At 49.4% G+C, this 15,051-nt stretch overlaps 2 protein-coding genes across 5 annotated transcripts; one reads left to right on the forward strand and one right to left on the reverse strand.

Moving 5' to 3' along the window:
• The first annotated feature begins 2,530 nt into the window (after positions 1 to 2,530).
• KAT5 (lysine acetyltransferase 5) lies at positions 2,531 to 10,524 on the forward strand. Of its 4 annotated transcripts, XM_053561723.1 has the most exons (14): positions 2,540 to 3,202; positions 3,302 to 3,368; positions 3,697 to 3,765; positions 3,856 to 3,992; positions 4,283 to 4,438; positions 4,528 to 4,602; positions 4,711 to 4,785; positions 5,396 to 5,644; positions 5,722 to 5,811; positions 7,260 to 7,400; positions 7,483 to 7,576; positions 9,530 to 9,689; positions 9,819 to 9,900; positions 9,987 to 10,524. In XM_053561723.1, exons 1-14 carry the CDS (start codon positions 3,191 to 3,193, stop codon positions 10,119 to 10,121), a joined length of 1,542 nt encoding a protein of 513 aa, XP_053417698.1. In that variant the 5' UTR covers positions 2,540 to 3,190; the 3' UTR covers positions 10,122 to 10,524. The 4 variants fall into 4 exon arrangements, with proteins under 4 accessions (XP_053417696.1, XP_053417698.1, XP_053417699.1 ...); XM_053561721.1 differs by having other exon boundaries at positions 2,531 to 3,368; XM_053561725.1 differs by lacking the exon at positions 4,283 to 4,438 and having other exon boundaries at positions 2,547 to 3,202.
• A 166-nt stretch (positions 10,525 to 10,690) lies between these two features.
• RNASEH2C (ribonuclease H2 subunit C) lies at positions 10,691 to 11,925 on the reverse strand. Its single transcript, XM_053561738.1, has 4 exons — positions 11,614 to 11,925; positions 11,276 to 11,469; positions 11,079 to 11,198; positions 10,691 to 10,815 (listed from the first exon to the last, which is right to left on the reverse strand). The coding sequence occupies exons 1-4, from the start codon at positions 11,783 to 11,785 to the stop codon at positions 10,789 to 10,791; spliced, it is 513 nt and encodes a 170-aa protein (XP_053417713.1). The 5' UTR covers positions 11,786 to 11,925; the 3' UTR covers positions 10,691 to 10,788.
• Between the last annotated feature and the right edge of the window lie 3,126 nt (positions 11,926 to 15,051).

A 15,051-nucleotide genomic window follows, 5' to 3' on the forward strand; every position in this document is an offset into this window, starting at 1 on the left:
CAGCCACATACACCAGGGCTGGTGGGTTCAAACCCAGCCTGGGCCTGCTAAACAACAACAACAACAAAAATACCTGGGTGTTGTGGCAGGCACCTGTAGTCCCAGCTACAACTGAGGCTGAAGCAAGAGAATCGCTTAATCCCAAGAGTTTGAGGTTGCTGTAAGCTGTGACGCCACAGCGCTCTACTCTGTCTCAAAAAGAAAAAAAGAGTGTGGCCAACTATGCCAAATGCCTCTGAAGACTGAAAAGTGGCCAATGGATTAGAAATGTGGGAGGCCACTGGTGACTTTGCAAGGGGGCAGGGACCAAAGCTGGGCTTACTACAGTATTTAGCAGGGCCTGGATAAATATTATTGACTGTCATTAGTGAATGGCTGACTTCAACACCTTCAGATTGTTCTCCTGTCCTGGTTTTACCCCTCTAATCCAAGGACACTGCCATCTGGGCCATCCTTTTGAAATGCAAATATAGCCTGCCCCACTTATATCTTCACCATAAATCATGCCGGGATGACTATTTGGAAAGTTGTATGTATAAGGATGCTCTTTGTGGCATTGTTTATAATAGAGAATATTGGAAAGACTTTGAATATTCAACATGAGGAAATTGGTTATGGTAACTAAGTTGCATCCAAACAACAAAATACTACTTAGCCCTGAAAATGCTGCTATGGAATATTTAGTGCCAAGTGTTCAATTTCTGTTGCTAAGTGAACAAGCAAATCATAGAACAGTATACACATTAAGAACAAATTCACCAATTAGCATAATAGTCTAAATCAAGAAGTAGCAGACTTTTTTTTTTTGGAGACAGAGTCTCACTTGGTCTACCCTTGGTAGAGTGCCATGGCATCCTTAGTTAACAGCAATCTCAAGCTCAAGTGATCCTCTTGCCTCAGCCTCCATAGTAGTTGGGACTATAGGTGCCCGGCACAACGTCCAATTAACTTCTCTGTTTTTTGTAGAGAAGTCTTGCTCTTATTCAGAAGGCCGGTCTTGAACTCCTGAACTCAAGTAATCTACTGGCCTTGGTCTCCCAGAATGCTAGGATTACAGGAGTCAGCCATTATGCCTAGCCTAGCAAACATTTTAGATAGCAAATATTTTAAACTTTGTGGATCATATACCTCAGGCACAACTATTCAGTTTTAACGTGGAAGGAGTAATAGACAATATATAAACAAATTAATGTGGCTATGTTCCAACGAAACTTTATAGACACTGGAATTGAAATTTCATTTGATTTTCATGTCTTGAAATTTTTTTTTTTTTTTTGAGACAGAGTCTCAAACTGTTGCCCTGGGTGTAGTGCCTATAGTGTCATAGCTCACAGCAACCTCCAACTCTTGGGCTCAAGCGATCCTCTTGCTTCAGTTTTTATATTTTTAGTAGAGACAGGGGTCTCGATTTTTGCTCAGGCTGGTCTCTAACCCATGAGCTCGAGCAATCCACCCACCTCGGCCTCCCAGAGTGCTAGATTAGAGGCGTGAGCCACCAGGGCTGGCCAAAATATTCTTTTGATTTATCCCAACTATTAAAAAATTGTTTTTTAATTTTCTCTCAGTCCCTGGGCTGTAAGGAAGCAAGGAGATGGCTGGCCTTGGCCCACAGGCCATTGTTTGCTGACCCCTGGTCTATAAGACACTTGGCCAAAATTCACTGTGGACATTCCGGGTAATGACGTGAGGTTATACTTTCCGCCTCCTTGCCGTCTGTTTTTCTGGAAAAATTTCCCCCATGTATAATATCGCTCACCCATTAACACTTTTTTTTTTATCTTCCAATATAAGCATGTGTATTTACAGATGCCTACCTCTACACAAATTCATTTGCAAACATAAACATAGGAAGAATTTTAAATAATATGAGGATTCTAGTTCTCATTAAAATATTTTTTTTTTTTTTTTTTTGTAGAGACAGAGTTTCACTTCATGGCCCTCGGTGGAGTGCCGTGGCGTCACACAGCTCACAGCAACCTCCAATTCCTGGGCCTAGGCGATTCTCCTGCCTCAGCCTCCCGAGTAGCTGGGACTACAGGCGCCCGCCACAACGCCCGTCTATTTTTTTGTTGCAGGTTGGCCGGGGCCGGGTTTGAACCCGCCACCCTCGGTATGTGCGGCCGGCACCCTGCTCACTGAGCCACAGGCGCCGCCCATTAAAATACTTCTTGAATTCAACAGAAACAAGGTCCGATGGGACCCTGCAACAAATATAAACTGCTCTCTATCGACAAATGTGGTATGTGGTAACCAACATCAAGGATGAAAATGCGTATGAAAATAACATTGTACTTACAAACATAAACTAAAAATTTATTCCACAAACTCACCCATTAACACTTTTAAATCTTCTGTTCAAATAATATTTTCATGCAGCCCTGTCCTCAGCACTCTATTAAAAATTACAGCCTGCCTGCCCATCTCCTTACCCTGTTCAACAGTTCTCACTTTGACAGACTAAAATCACTTACTTTTAATATATTTGTTTATACCCATCTCTTACCCCTGAATCCCCAAGAATGTAAGTTCTATGAAAGCAGAGGTCTTTATTTTGTTCACTAATGTTTTCCAGATTCCTAGGAGAATGCCTAGAGTACAACAGGGACTCACTAAAATGCGTGAATTACTATTTGAAAAATTAGAAACCTAATATACAAGACAATGCCAGAAGTTTTCTGTGCCTTTCCATGCCTACGAAATGAAGGCCACGCGCTTCACCCGGTACTCAAACTCGTTGGGTTCCACTCACCACTCCAACTTCCTAACTATTAATACCTCCCACCCACCAGGCCGCTTCCGCCGAGCACTCGCAATTCACTGCCTGTGACACCTCTTGCAGCCGCTAGGAGACGCCCGAGTATAGTCGTCTGGCGAACACGAAACAGGACCACGTGACCCACGCTGCATCCACGTGATTGGCGTCACACTCGAGTGGGCATCACGTGGCAGACTCAGTTTTCCTCCAATTGCTGTGCATATTCTGGGCATTCCGCCCAGGACCCGAGCCCGAGGCTCAAAACACCCCGTTCTCCCGCCATTTTGACGTGCCAGCTCCCTGCTTGCAGCTGGGTCGTGGCGTCTCTCAAAGGTCTTCTTTTAAAGCGGCTTCGGGGACAACGGCCCGCAGTGTGCCTTATCCCGGAAGTGACGTCTGCGAGAGGGGCCGGAAGTGGCAGTGGAGGGAGGGAAGATGGCGGAGGTGGTGAGTCCGGTGCCCGGGGCGGGGCGGAGGGAGTCAGGGGAGGTGGGTAGAACCCGAGGTCCCCCAGTAGCCGACCCTGGCGCCGCGCTGTCTCCCCAGGGGGAGATAACCGAGGGCTGCCGCCTACCTGTGCTGCGGCGGAACCAGGACAACGAAGATGAGTGGCGTGAGTGACGTAGGGGGGCGGGGTTAAGGAACCTGAGGGCGAGGGGCGGGGGAATCAACAGAACCCCCGGGAGTGGGAGGTGTCTCTGGAATCCTGGGGCGGGCGGGGCTCAGATTCTCTATAGGAGGGGCGTGGCTTTTAGCGTTTCCGAGATGGACAGGGCGGGGCTTTGGAGAGGGGTGGCGCTTGGTGACTGAAGGAGACTTGGATGAAAGCTTCCAAGTGCTGGGGGTTAGGGATCTGGCCTGGGGGGTGGAGTTCAGGTCGTAAAAGGGTGGAGTCTCATGGCCTGGTCGGTCTAAAGTCCCTGCCTGTGCTATTCCCATAGCCTTGGCCGAGATCCTGAGCGTGAAGGACATCAGTGGCCGGAAGCTTTTCTACGTCCATTACATTGACTGTGAGTTCTGGGCCTGGGTGAGGTGAGGCTGCAGGCTAGGGTTGGGAGCAGTCTTTGGCATTCCTTCCTGAGTCATTTCCACTGATGCAGTCAACAAACGCCTGGATGAATGGGTGACCCATGAGCGGCTGGACTTAAAGAAGATCCAGTTTCCCAAGAAAGAAGCCAAGACTCCCACCAAGAACGGACTTCCTGGGTCCCGCCCCGGCTCTCCAGAAAGAGAGGTGGTGAGTAGGTCCCCTGCTTCACCTCTTCTATTCTGACTCCTACTTCTCTCATTTCTTGGCCTTAGGGGCTCCTGGATGGGCAGGAGGCTGCACTCTCCCACTCTGACTTCAGCTTATAGAGGATGGGAGTCAAATTACAGATGTAGCTTCCAGAGTCCGATAGCTATTCTTGCGTCCTTGAGAAGGCAGAGGGCGGGACTTGATCACTCTACGCTGAGGGGCCCTTCCTCCCCTTCCCCATCCCACCACCATCCCCACCCCAGAGGAAGACCCTGGACCTATTTCTACAGCCGGCCTCCGCCCAGGCCAGCGGGAAGACCTTGCCAATCCCGGTCCAGATCACACTCCGCTTCAACCTGCCCAAGGAGCGGGAGGCCATTCCCGGTGGCGAGCCTGACCAGCCGCTCTCCTCCAGCTCCTGCCTGCAGCCCAACCACCGCTCAACGGTACCCTCAGCAATTCCAGGGACCTTGCTTTCTTCTTAGGTCCCACCTTCTCTACCTTCTGACCCACCTTTCTTGGTTTCTCTTTGCAGAAACGGAAGGTGGAGGTGGTTTCACCAGCGACTCCGGTGCCTAGCGAGACAGCCCCAGCCTCTGTTTTTCCCCAGGTGAGTTCCCCAAACCACGTCTTCTTTGTGTCTTCTACCCTCTGGCAGCCCCTTTCAGGCTCATCTCACAGCCAACCCTTCTATTCCTACCATTTGTCTCATCTGCAGAATGGATCCGCCCGAAGGGCAGTGGCAGCTCAGCCAGGACGGAAGCGAAAATCAAACTGCTTGGGCACTGATGAGGTGCGTGTGGGGAAAACTGTGAAAACTGTGAAGAGAAGGGGGAAACTGAAAAGGAGAGAATGTAGCCAGAGTGGAGAGTTGCCCTAAAGACTAGTTTAAAAATAAGGGGTGGTGGGCAGTGGTGGGATTAGGAATCAGACAGAACATGGTTCAGATTAGTCATTGGGTGACCTTTTCCACATTATCCCTCACTTTTTTTTTTTTTTTTGAGACAGAGTTTCACTATGTTGCCCTTGGTAGAGTGCCACAGCATTACAGCTCACTCTTGGGCTTAAGCGATTCTCTTGCCTCAGCCTCCCAAGTAGCTGGGACTACAGGCGCCCGCCACAGTGCCCAGGCTATTTTTTTGTTGCAGTTGTCATTGTTGTTTAGTTGGCCCGGGCTGGGTTCGAACCCACCAGCCTCAGTGTATGTGGTTGATGCTGAAACTGCTGTGCTACGGGTGCCAAGCCCAGAGTTTCATTTTTTTCAATCTGTGGGGGGTGAGGGGGATTATGGTATCCCCCATACGGTTGCTGTTAGACTTGAAGAAGGAAACCTGTTTAGGGACTGTCAGCTGTAACGTTCCGCTGAGTTGTCTGTTTTAATATCTTCCACTGGCCCTGGACAGGACTCCCAAGACAGCTCAGATGGAATACCATCGGCACCACGCATGACTGGCAGCCTGGTGTCTGACCGGAGCCACGACGACATCGTCACCCGAATGAAGAACATTGAGTGCATTGAGCTAGGCCGGCACCGCCTCAAGCCGTGGTACTTCTCCCCGTACCCACAGGAACTCACCACATTGCCAGTCCTCTACCTATGCGAGTTCTGCCTCAAGTATGGCCGTAGCCTCAAGTGTCTTCAGCGTCACTTGGTATGAGGGGTCCAAAAAGGCTGCCATCCCAGCACCCACAGCCCTGCCTTCTTCCCTGATCCTTTTCTCTTTCTCAGACCAAGTGTGACCTGCGACATCCCCCAGGCAATGAGATTTACCGCAAGGGTACCATCTCTTTTTTTGAGATTGATGGACGTAAGAACAAGGTTAGTGGCTGAGGGGCAGTGGGGCCTTGCCATATGACAGATGAGCCCCTTCTTCCTGCTCTGGAAAACACAGGCTAAGAGATCAGTTTGGTCTATCTTTATTGAGTTCCTGCTGTAAGGCAGGTACTGGAGGATACATAGGTGATTAGGAATTGGACATGATCTCTTATTTTCTGACACCTGCCAGTCTGTGGGGGAAGACAGATACGCAAATGGCCACTTAGATCCAAGGGTTAAAAAGAGAGTGGGTAAGCAGGACCCAAAGGAGGTAATCTTTGATCCTTGTTCCAGAGGATGAAGTGGCTGAGGACACCACATGGCTAAGGGAATTCCAAAATTCCAATCAGTGGGATTCTGAGAGGCAGGTGCAGATACAGAGATGGCATGTGTGAAAGGCAAAGATCATTCTGAGTGAGAGGCAGAGAAGAAAGGATGAGGGAATGGTCTTACAAGGGATGGAGCTCAGGTGATAAGGATGCTTCATTAACAATTCTTTGTTTTAGGGGCAGCGCCTGTGGCTCAAAGGAGTAGGGCGCTGGCCCCATATGCTGGAGGTGGCAGGTTCAAACCCAGCCCCGGCCAAAAAACTGCAAAAAAAACCAATTCTTTGTTTTGTATTAAGTGTGGACCTGGGCATCCAAATAGTAGTGCCTGGTAGGTGGTTAAAAAGCCATTATCTGGCTCGGCGTCTGTAGCTCAGTGGTTAGGGTGCCAGCCACATACACTGGGGCCGGTGGGTTTGAACCCTGCCCGGGCCTGCTAAACAACAAGTGCAATGAAAAAAATAGCCAGGCGTTGTGGCGGGTGCCTATAGTCCCAGCTGCTTGGGAGGCTGAGGCAAGAGAATTGTTTAAGCCCAAGAGTTTGAGGTTGCTGTGAGCTGTGACCCCAGGACATACTACTGAGTGACGCAGTGAGACTCTGTCTCAAAAAAAAAATTAAATACTAAAACAAAACACCATATCTGAAAGTTAGTGCATAAAGTCTATGTATGAAGGGAAGCAGCAAGATCCAGTTTTCCTGGGGGAACCTGCTGTTATTAACTCCCAGAATTCCTTACCTCTATTTTGGAACAGTAAATAATTTCCCAGGATGTGTGACTGTGGGTATAGTGTTAGGTTTTTGACAGCTGGACTCCTTCCTAAAACTGTCAAAACACAGGAGAGCTGTTCTCAGGAGCTTTGGCTGGAGTCTGGCCTCATGGGGACACATCAGTTCGTTGTTAAATACAGCAGAGGCAGTGGAGACCCCCAGTCAAGCTTTGATGGAGTTACGAAGCCATTAGGGTGAAGCTGACCAGGGAGGCAGGTGGTTGAACACCATCACCAAGCTAGTATACTGAGAAGTAGCACTATTTAAGCAGTGGGAACGGCCTGACTGGTGGAATGAGTCATGGGTTGTACTCAAGAGAGGGTACCCAGAGTGGTGACAGGCCTTTTCCCTTGCAGAGTTACTCTCAGAATTTGTGTCTTTTGGCCAAGTGTTTCCTCGACCACAAGACCTTATACTATGACACAGACCCTTTCCTCTTCTATGTTATGACGGAGTATGACTGCAAAGGTTTCCACATTGTGGGCTACTTTTCCAAGGTTAGTGCTCACTTTAGGCTGTCCTTAGGCCCTGCTTTGAGCCAGGTCCCTTCTCTCACACTTACCTGTTCCTCTGTTCCAGGAGAAGGAATCAACAGAAGACTACAATGTGGCCTGCATCCTAACCCTGCCTCCCTATCAGCGCAGGGGCTATGGCAAGCTACTGATTGAGTTCAGTGAGTATGTGTGCTGCCCACTTGGGCTAGTATACCCACTGCCAGTGCCTTGTGCAGACATGCTGGGATTTTATGAAATCTTTACCCTGGGCAGCCAGCCAGAAATAAAGGTGGACCAAGGTTGTCTCCATTAGCCCCACACTGTTCCTGGGCCAGGGTTCTAAGTGATAATTGTGATACTGAACTTTTCCTAAATCTGACTCATTTGTTCTGCCACAGCCATGGGCAGGAGCTTAGCGAGCTGATTGCTTATCTGTCTGGTACTGTGTGCCACAATACAAGTTCTTAGGCAAGGACCAGTGGTTAATTTCCCAAGTTGTTCCCTGAACCTTGTAGGTAATGCATGTTCAAAGTGCTGTTAACAGATATAAGCATGGATTTGTCCCCAGGCTCCCTGTGTTCAGTCAGGTCAGTCTCTTTGGTGCCTTCTCAGCCCTGGGGCTCCCTTCTGCTTCTCAGTCTCTTACCTTCCCATCCCTAACCCAAATCCACCTACCTCTCTATATTCACGTTCAAACCCTTGATACAGCCAGGTTCTGACCTGGAAGATATGGAGGAAGCTTTAGCTGTTTGCCTAGTGAAAACAAGGAGGCTTGACTTGATCAAGGTTGTGGTCCAATGGAGAAATTTTATTGGTAAAATTGGGTCACATCTTCAGGAAGTTCTCAGCTTGGTAGAGCAGGTGATAGTTAAAAGAACTTCAGGAAGTTCTCAGCCTGGTAGAGCAGTCTTGGGTGGTGCCTGAGGCTCAAAGGAGTAGGGCGCCAGCCCCATATGCCAGAGGTGGCAGGTTCAAACCCAGCCCCAGCCAAAAAAAAAAAAAAAATGCAGTCTAACTCAGTCTTAGAGATTAACTTTCAATGGAGATGGGATGTGAATGGGGCCACCAAAGAGCTGTGCTCAGTTCTGTTACGCAGGGTACGGCACAGTACCAGAAGCACCATTCCAGGCAGCTCAGGTGGGTGGATGTTCACTGAGGAGGGGCCTATAGCTAAGGAAGTGAGTATGTCTACCATGCAGCGTGGCCCCAGCAAAGTTGAGTAGGGCCCCAAGTATGCCTTGCTCCTTCTGTGCTTCATCTCCCTAAACATCAGCCTCTCTGTCCCTCTTGCCACTGCGTTGCTTGGTGAAGATTGGGCAGGAGGGTAAGACTGGTCAATAAAGATGTACCGAAGGGAGAAAAGTAGAAAGGGCTGAGGTCCATTATGAGGTTGGTCATGGCTTAGAGTAAGAAAAAGCTTCTAGAAGTAGCAGAGATGCCCCATGCCCCTGACAGGAGAATGAAGACCCTGCCAAAGAGATGTGAAACTGTTCAAGGCTTTGTGGGTACCTGCCAGTACCTAGCACATGTAAGAGGTTCTGTGGAGGTCAGCTGCTTGGCTCTGAGGGAATAGCCTCATTCTGACTTAGGAAGCCCCTTGGTGTACCTTCTCTTCTTGTACCCTTGCAACCACCCAGTCAGATCATCTTGGTCTTAGAGCAGCCAACATTCCAAGGTCACAGGTGGTAGGACTGATTTGACTGAGAACTCAAGCATCCCCAGGCCTGGAGCAGAGATGGGGGTCTGCCCCACTTCCCTCCTCAGATGTCCAGACAAGTCTGGGACGGCAGAGACAAAGTGCTGCTTTTTTTCCATGAGGCTTTTTTTCTGCAATCCCTTACCTGGAAGCCTTCACTGGCTCCTGACAACACTCAGTTAACTGTAGCACCTCTTCTATGTGTCCTCAGCACCCGTCACTGTGCTTGGGACACAAGTGAATAGTGAATACTCATTAGTCCTTTATGAAGAAACTTAGGCACAGGGCAGAGAAACCACATACCCAAGGTCCCAGAACTACCAAGTGGCAGGGCCAGGATGGGAAGTAGGCAGCCTGTCTCTGGAACCTGTGGTTTTAAATGTTGCTTGTCACCACATGTGACTGCTAACCCACCTCCTGCTCCCATTCTTTTTAGGCTATGAACTCTCCAAAGTGGAAGGAAAAACAGGGACTCCTGAGAAGCCTCTCTCAGACCTTGGCCTCTTATCCTATCGAAGCTACTGGTCCCAGACCATCCTGGAGATCCTGATGGGGCTGAAGTCAGAGAGTGGGGAGAGGCCACAGATTACCATCAAGTGAGTCTGGCTTGGGCTACCTGGGGGTGCATGGCATGGCCTTTTCTGTTCCTGGGACTTCTACTTCCTTCTGGGGCTCCTAGGGGCGGATGAAGGCCCTTAGGGAACCTGACCTTTGCCCTCCCACAGTGAGATCAGTGAAATCACCAGCATCAAGAAGGAGGATGTCATCTCAACCCTGCAGTACCTCAACCTCATCAACTACTACAAGGTAGATAGGTGGGCATGGGAGATAGGTGGGGCAGAGTGCAGGCACCACATGGTCTGACTACTTGTTGGCCATCTCCTCCTAACCAGGGCCAGTATATCCTCACACTGTCAGAGGACATCGTGGATGGGCATGAGCGGGCCATGCTCAAGCGGCTCCTTCGGATTGACTCCAAGTGTCTGCACTTCACTCCCAAGGACTGGAGCAAGAGGGGAAAGTGGTGACCAGGCACTGCCCACTGCAATGACCAGACAGCTGGGTGGACTGGTGACCCATCTCACCCCACTAGGGCTCCTGAGAGGCAAACCAAGGAAGACAAGGCTGAGGACCGCTCTCAAAGGAGGGACAGGCCTGGTAGGGGTCCAGTGATGCCCAGCACTAAGACGAGCTCTGGCTCAGGCCAACTCCAGGATCAACTGGCTACAGGCCCAAGCTTGCTCTGAACCAGGGACCAGAGGGAGCCAGGCAGCTGTGTACAGTGAGGTGGGGGGTGGGGGCACTCTGTATAGAATGCTGATGATTGTAAAAATTTCTTTTGTAAAGTAGGAATTGGGGTTAGGGTGGGTATTGGTTACAAAATTCTGGCCTCTCTAACCCCCCATTTCTCCTGGCAATAAATTGTTTCTACAGACCAGACCCATGAAAAGTTCTTGTGGGAGAGGGGCCCAGCGCTTAGGGCAGCAGTTCTCAACTTGTGTGTCGAGACCCCTTTATAACAATGAAAACACACTGAGGCATTAGGAAGGTTGAGAACCACTGGCTTAGGACTTCAAGGTGCCCAGACACTCACAAGTGTTGTGAAGACCTTTATTGGAGTGATGGGACTCTGGCTCCAAGGTAAAAAGCTGGTTTATTGCTGTGAAGGGGTCCATGGCTTTCAATTTCTAGTTCTCAGTCCTCTGGCACCTGTGCGTGAATCTGAAATAGGGGTTACCTCTACTGTTACATTTCTAAGCTGTAGTGGCCCAGTGGCCTAATACCTGAGGAGGGACCCAGCTGCTCAGAACAATAACCCTTTCTAGACAGGCCAGAGAAAAGTGGTGGTGAAGCCACTCTTTCCACGCTACCCAGAAGAATCCTCCAGTCAGCCCAGGCTCCATCTGCCCCGCAGTGTTCCCCAGCTCTAATGTTCTAAATCATCTCACCTGCAAGTTTCAGAAGTGACCCATGCCTCTACTCACCACTGCAGCGAGGCTAGGCCAAGTTAGGGCCCCACGCACTTTGGCATCCGGGCCAGGTATGGTCTCCAGGCCCCACAGCGTGAAGCGGCTGAAAGTGGCAGTGGCTCCAATAAAGCGGTCCTGGGAAAAGGGCCTGGTTCAGCATCCGGACTGCAGCTCCCGCCCGCGCCCGCTTCCCACCCTATCCCTTTGCTCACGAAGTCCCGTTCCAGCGGCTCCGGGGCTTCCACCGGCTCCCGCTCCTCTTCCTGATGATCATTTTTCGAATCCCCCAAGAAGTCCTGCTTCCTTATCAACTTCTCTTCGGTGACCATCACGTATCCCACCAGGCCGGGCGGCACTGCCACCTCCTCGCCCCGTAGACTGCGGCCCCGAAACGAAACTTCGAGTCCTGGAGGGAGAGGTGCAGGGATTCAATCAGGGACAGCCATCCCACCACCTGTAGGTGGGCCGCCATTTCCAGAAGCCCGGCTCTTCGGAGCGCGACGGCGCGCGCGGGCGCTGCCGGGGTTCATAGTCTCGCTGCGACGCTCACCGTCTGGACCCTGGCGAATGGCGGGCGTGAAGAAGCGCCCCACAGGAGCGGGCCGGTTGGCCAGCACCTCACAGGGCAGTAGGTGCAGCACAGCGGGGGCGGCATCGCGCAGCGTGACCGGTCGCAGGTGGACGCGGTGCTTCTTGACAGTAGTCTCATCACTGCTCTCCATCCTCCCTCCGCCGCTATCCTGTCGCTCGCGGGCCGGCGCGTAAAGCGCGCAAGGCCTCTCGGGAGACCGGCCACGGAGCGCGCGAAGCCTCCTGGGAAGCGGAGTCCCTCCCTGAGGCTCTTCCCTGCATCCAAGTACAAGAGTCTTTTCTCTCCTTCCGTCCTCTCTTTCTCTCTCTCTTTTCTTTGTCTCACCTCTCTCTCTTTCTGTCGCCCCCTGGCGTCATACCTCACAGCAAGCTCAGTCTCGAGCTAAAGTAACCCCTTTGCCTCCGCCTCCCCAGTAGCGCAGGCGCCGGCCACACCTTTCGGCTAGTTCTTCTGTTTTGAGTAGAGACGGGGTCTCGCTCTTGCTCAGGCTGCTCTCCAACTCCTGAGCTCAAGCGATCCACCAGCCTCGGCCTCCCAGAGTGCTAGGATTACAGGCGGGAGCTACCGCGCCTGGCCACAAGGGTTTTTTCTTTAATGGATGTGCCATGTAGCTCTTAAAAAAAACAAAAAACAAACAAAATCCCCCACCCCACCCGAAAAGTACGCTTTTTATATTGCTTGGTACGTGAATTATTTATTTTTAATTTATTAGGACATCAACCCTTTTTACACAAATGCGTTGAAAAATTTTTTTGCGTTTGTGGTTTGCCTTGCTAACGTAGATACGGATAGGTGACTTTTGCTGTACAAAGACTTTTTTTTTTGTAATTTATTAACATTTTATTTTAGATTTCTCTTTTGGTTTCTCTCTTTTGGCAACTCTCTTTTGGTTTCTAATGTTTGTTCACCCAATTTGGTATGTTTTTTCAGATTCTCCCATAAAACAAATAAATGCAGATTGGAAATTTGGATTAAAATGGCGTTTAATTTATGCATTGTGAAAGAGAAAAGCACCCCCAGGTATCCAGGAGCTGACTTTGGGGATCTGTTGAATATAAACTATTTCACAGAACATCAACATGGGACAAGGTCCCTCTAAGACCTTGCAGGAGCAAGACAAAAATAAAAACACTTCATTATCTTGTTTGGACACAGGCGAAGTATGAGCATTGTCCACATCACAAAGGTGATGAAACTTCCTTCTTTCTTGGACAATATTGCCATGTTGTTTCTTTACTGTTTACAGCAGTAGCTTCCCATTTACAGCACTCTCTGCTTCTAGGTAAGAGTTGTTAAGATAGCTCATCATAGAAATACCCCATTCTGACAACATTCAATTCAGAGAGAAACCATTTTTCCTTAAACCCTTCACCCAACACAAGCACAAATCCTAACATCTTACTGAGATGCCTCATAGTGCAAGAGTAATAAAACCAATTTGTTCAATGTTGATGCACTCCTGGTGGTCTTTGGAGAGTATTGACAGATAAATTTAGAAAAAATCTTGCCTTAGTAGGAGAATAAAGTACATAATTCCATTTATTCACATCTCCTTTTATGTTTGTACAGTTGGGAGGCTTTTTCATATGTGGTAATTACACATTGAAAGTTTAGTTCTAAATAGCTTGTGTGTGTGTGTTTTGTTTGTTTTTTTGAGACAGAGTCTCACTTGGTCGTCCCCAGTAGAGTGCTGTGGCATCATAGCTTACAGCAACCTCAAACTCTTGGGCTCAAGTGATTCTCTTGTTTCAGCCTCCCAAGTTAGTTGGGACTTCTGGCGCTCACCACAACAACTGGCTCTGATTAGAGATGGGGTACTGCTCTAGCTCAGGCTGGTGTCCAACTTGTGAGCTCAGGCAATCTGCCTGCCTTGGCCTCCCAGAGTGCTGGGATTACAGGCACGAGCCACCTCGCCTGACCCCTATGTGTTTCTATTAAAAGTTTGGGGCTGGGTGGCACCTGTGGCTCTGTGAGTAGGGCGCCGGCCCCACATACCGAGCTTGGCGGGTTTGATCCCTGCCTGGCCAAACTGCAAAACAAAGAAGTAGATGGGCGTCATGGCGGGTGCCTGTAGTCCCAGCTCCTGGGGAGGCTGAGGCAGGAGAATCACCTAAGCCCAAGAGCTGGAGGTTGCTATGAGTTGCGACGCCACGGCACTCTACTGAAGGTGGCAAAAGTGAGACTCTGTCTCTAAAAAAAAAAAAAAAAAAAAACTTTGGGGCTGGACATGATGGCTCACAACTGTAATTGCAGCACTTCGGGAGGTTGTGGCAGGAGGATCTCCTGAGGCCAGGACTCGAAGACCAGCCTGGGCAACAAAGTGACATCCTAATCTGTAAAATACATTTTTTTTTTTTTTGTAGAGACAGAGTCTCACTTTATGGCCCTCGGTAGAGTGCCGTGGCCTCACACAGCTCACAGCAACCTCCAACTCCTGGGCTTAAGCAATTCTCTTGCCTCAGCCTCCCGAGTAGCTGGGACTACAGGCGCCCGCCACAACGCCCGGCTATTTTTTGGTTGCAGTTTGGCCGGGGGCCGGGTTTGAACCCGCCACCCTCAGTATATGGGGCTGGCCTTACCGACTGAGCCACAGGTGCCGCCCTAAAATACATTTTTTTTAAAAACTAGCCAGGTGTGGTGGTGGCTATCTGTGGTATCTCTAGTCTGAGATACTCAGAAGACTGAATGGCAAGATCAGGAGGATTGCTTGATCCCAGGAGTTCAAGGTCACAATGAACTGTGATTATGCCACTGCACTCCAGCCTTGGCAACACAGCAAGACGCTGTCTTTATTTTATTTCATTTTTTGGAGACAGAGTCTCAAGCTGTTGCCCTGGGTTGAGTGCCGTGGCGTCATCATAGCTCACAGCAACTTCCAACTCTTGGGATCAAACAATCCTCTTGTGTCAGTTTTTCTATTTTTTAGTAGAGGTGGGGGGGTCTCACTCTTGTTCAGGCTGGTCTCGAACTTGTGAGCTCAAGCAATCAACCCACCTGGCCTTTACAGGTGTGAGCCACCGCACCCAGCAAGACCCCGTCTCTAAAAAACAAAGTAAAACAAAATGGGGTCTTTTTTTCCATTTTATTTTCTACTGATCATTTAGCTATAGCAGGAGTTGGCAAACTTTTTCTGTAAAAGGGTCAATTATTTTAGGTTTTGTGGACCATATGTGGTCTCTCTCACAGCTATTCAACTTTGCTATGGTAGACAATACCTAAATGAGTGAGCATGGCTATGTTGCAATAAAACTTTATTTGCAAAAACGGGCAGTGGGCTGCCTTTGGCCAATAGGCCAGTTTTCACACCTATTGTCTATAGCAAAGCTGTTGATTTTTTTTTTATTGAAAAATTAAATCTTTTTCCCAAATACATTGACAACTCCTCATTTTCTTTAC

Source organism: Nycticebus coucang, chromosome 14, assembly GCF_027406575.1.
Source record: "Nycticebus coucang isolate mNycCou1 chromosome 14, mNycCou1.pri, whole genome shotgun sequence".
NCBI lineage: Eukaryota > Metazoa > Chordata > Mammalia > Primates > Lorisidae > Nycticebus > Nycticebus coucang.

Excerpts from the sequence above, each read along its gene's own strand:
- KAT5 (XM_053561721.1), top strand. The coding sequence starts at position 3,191 with ATGGCGGAGGTGGTGAGTCCGGTGCCCGGGGCGGGGCGGAGGGAGTCA. Across the intron at positions 3,369-3,696 it reads GGACAACGAAGATGAGTGGC|CCTTGGCCGAGATCCTGAGC; the intron begins GTGAGTGACGTA and ends CTATTCCCATAG. Across the intron at positions 9,901-9,986 it reads ACCTCATCAACTACTACAAG|GGCCAGTATATCCTCACACT; the intron begins GTAGATAGGTGG and ends CCTCCTAACCAG.
- RNASEH2C (XM_053561738.1), bottom strand. The coding sequence starts at position 11,785 with ATGGAGAGCAGTGATGAGACTACTGTCAAGAAGCACCGCGTCCACCTG. Across the intron at positions 11,470-11,613 it reads CATTCGCCAGGGTCCAGACG|GACTCGAAGTTTCGTTTCGG; the intron begins GTGAGCGTCGCA and ends CTCTCCCTCCAG. Across the intron at positions 10,816-11,078 it reads GGCCTAGCCTCGCTGCAGTG|ATTCACGCACAGGTGCCAGA; the intron begins GTGAGTAGAGGC and ends CCCCTATTTCAG.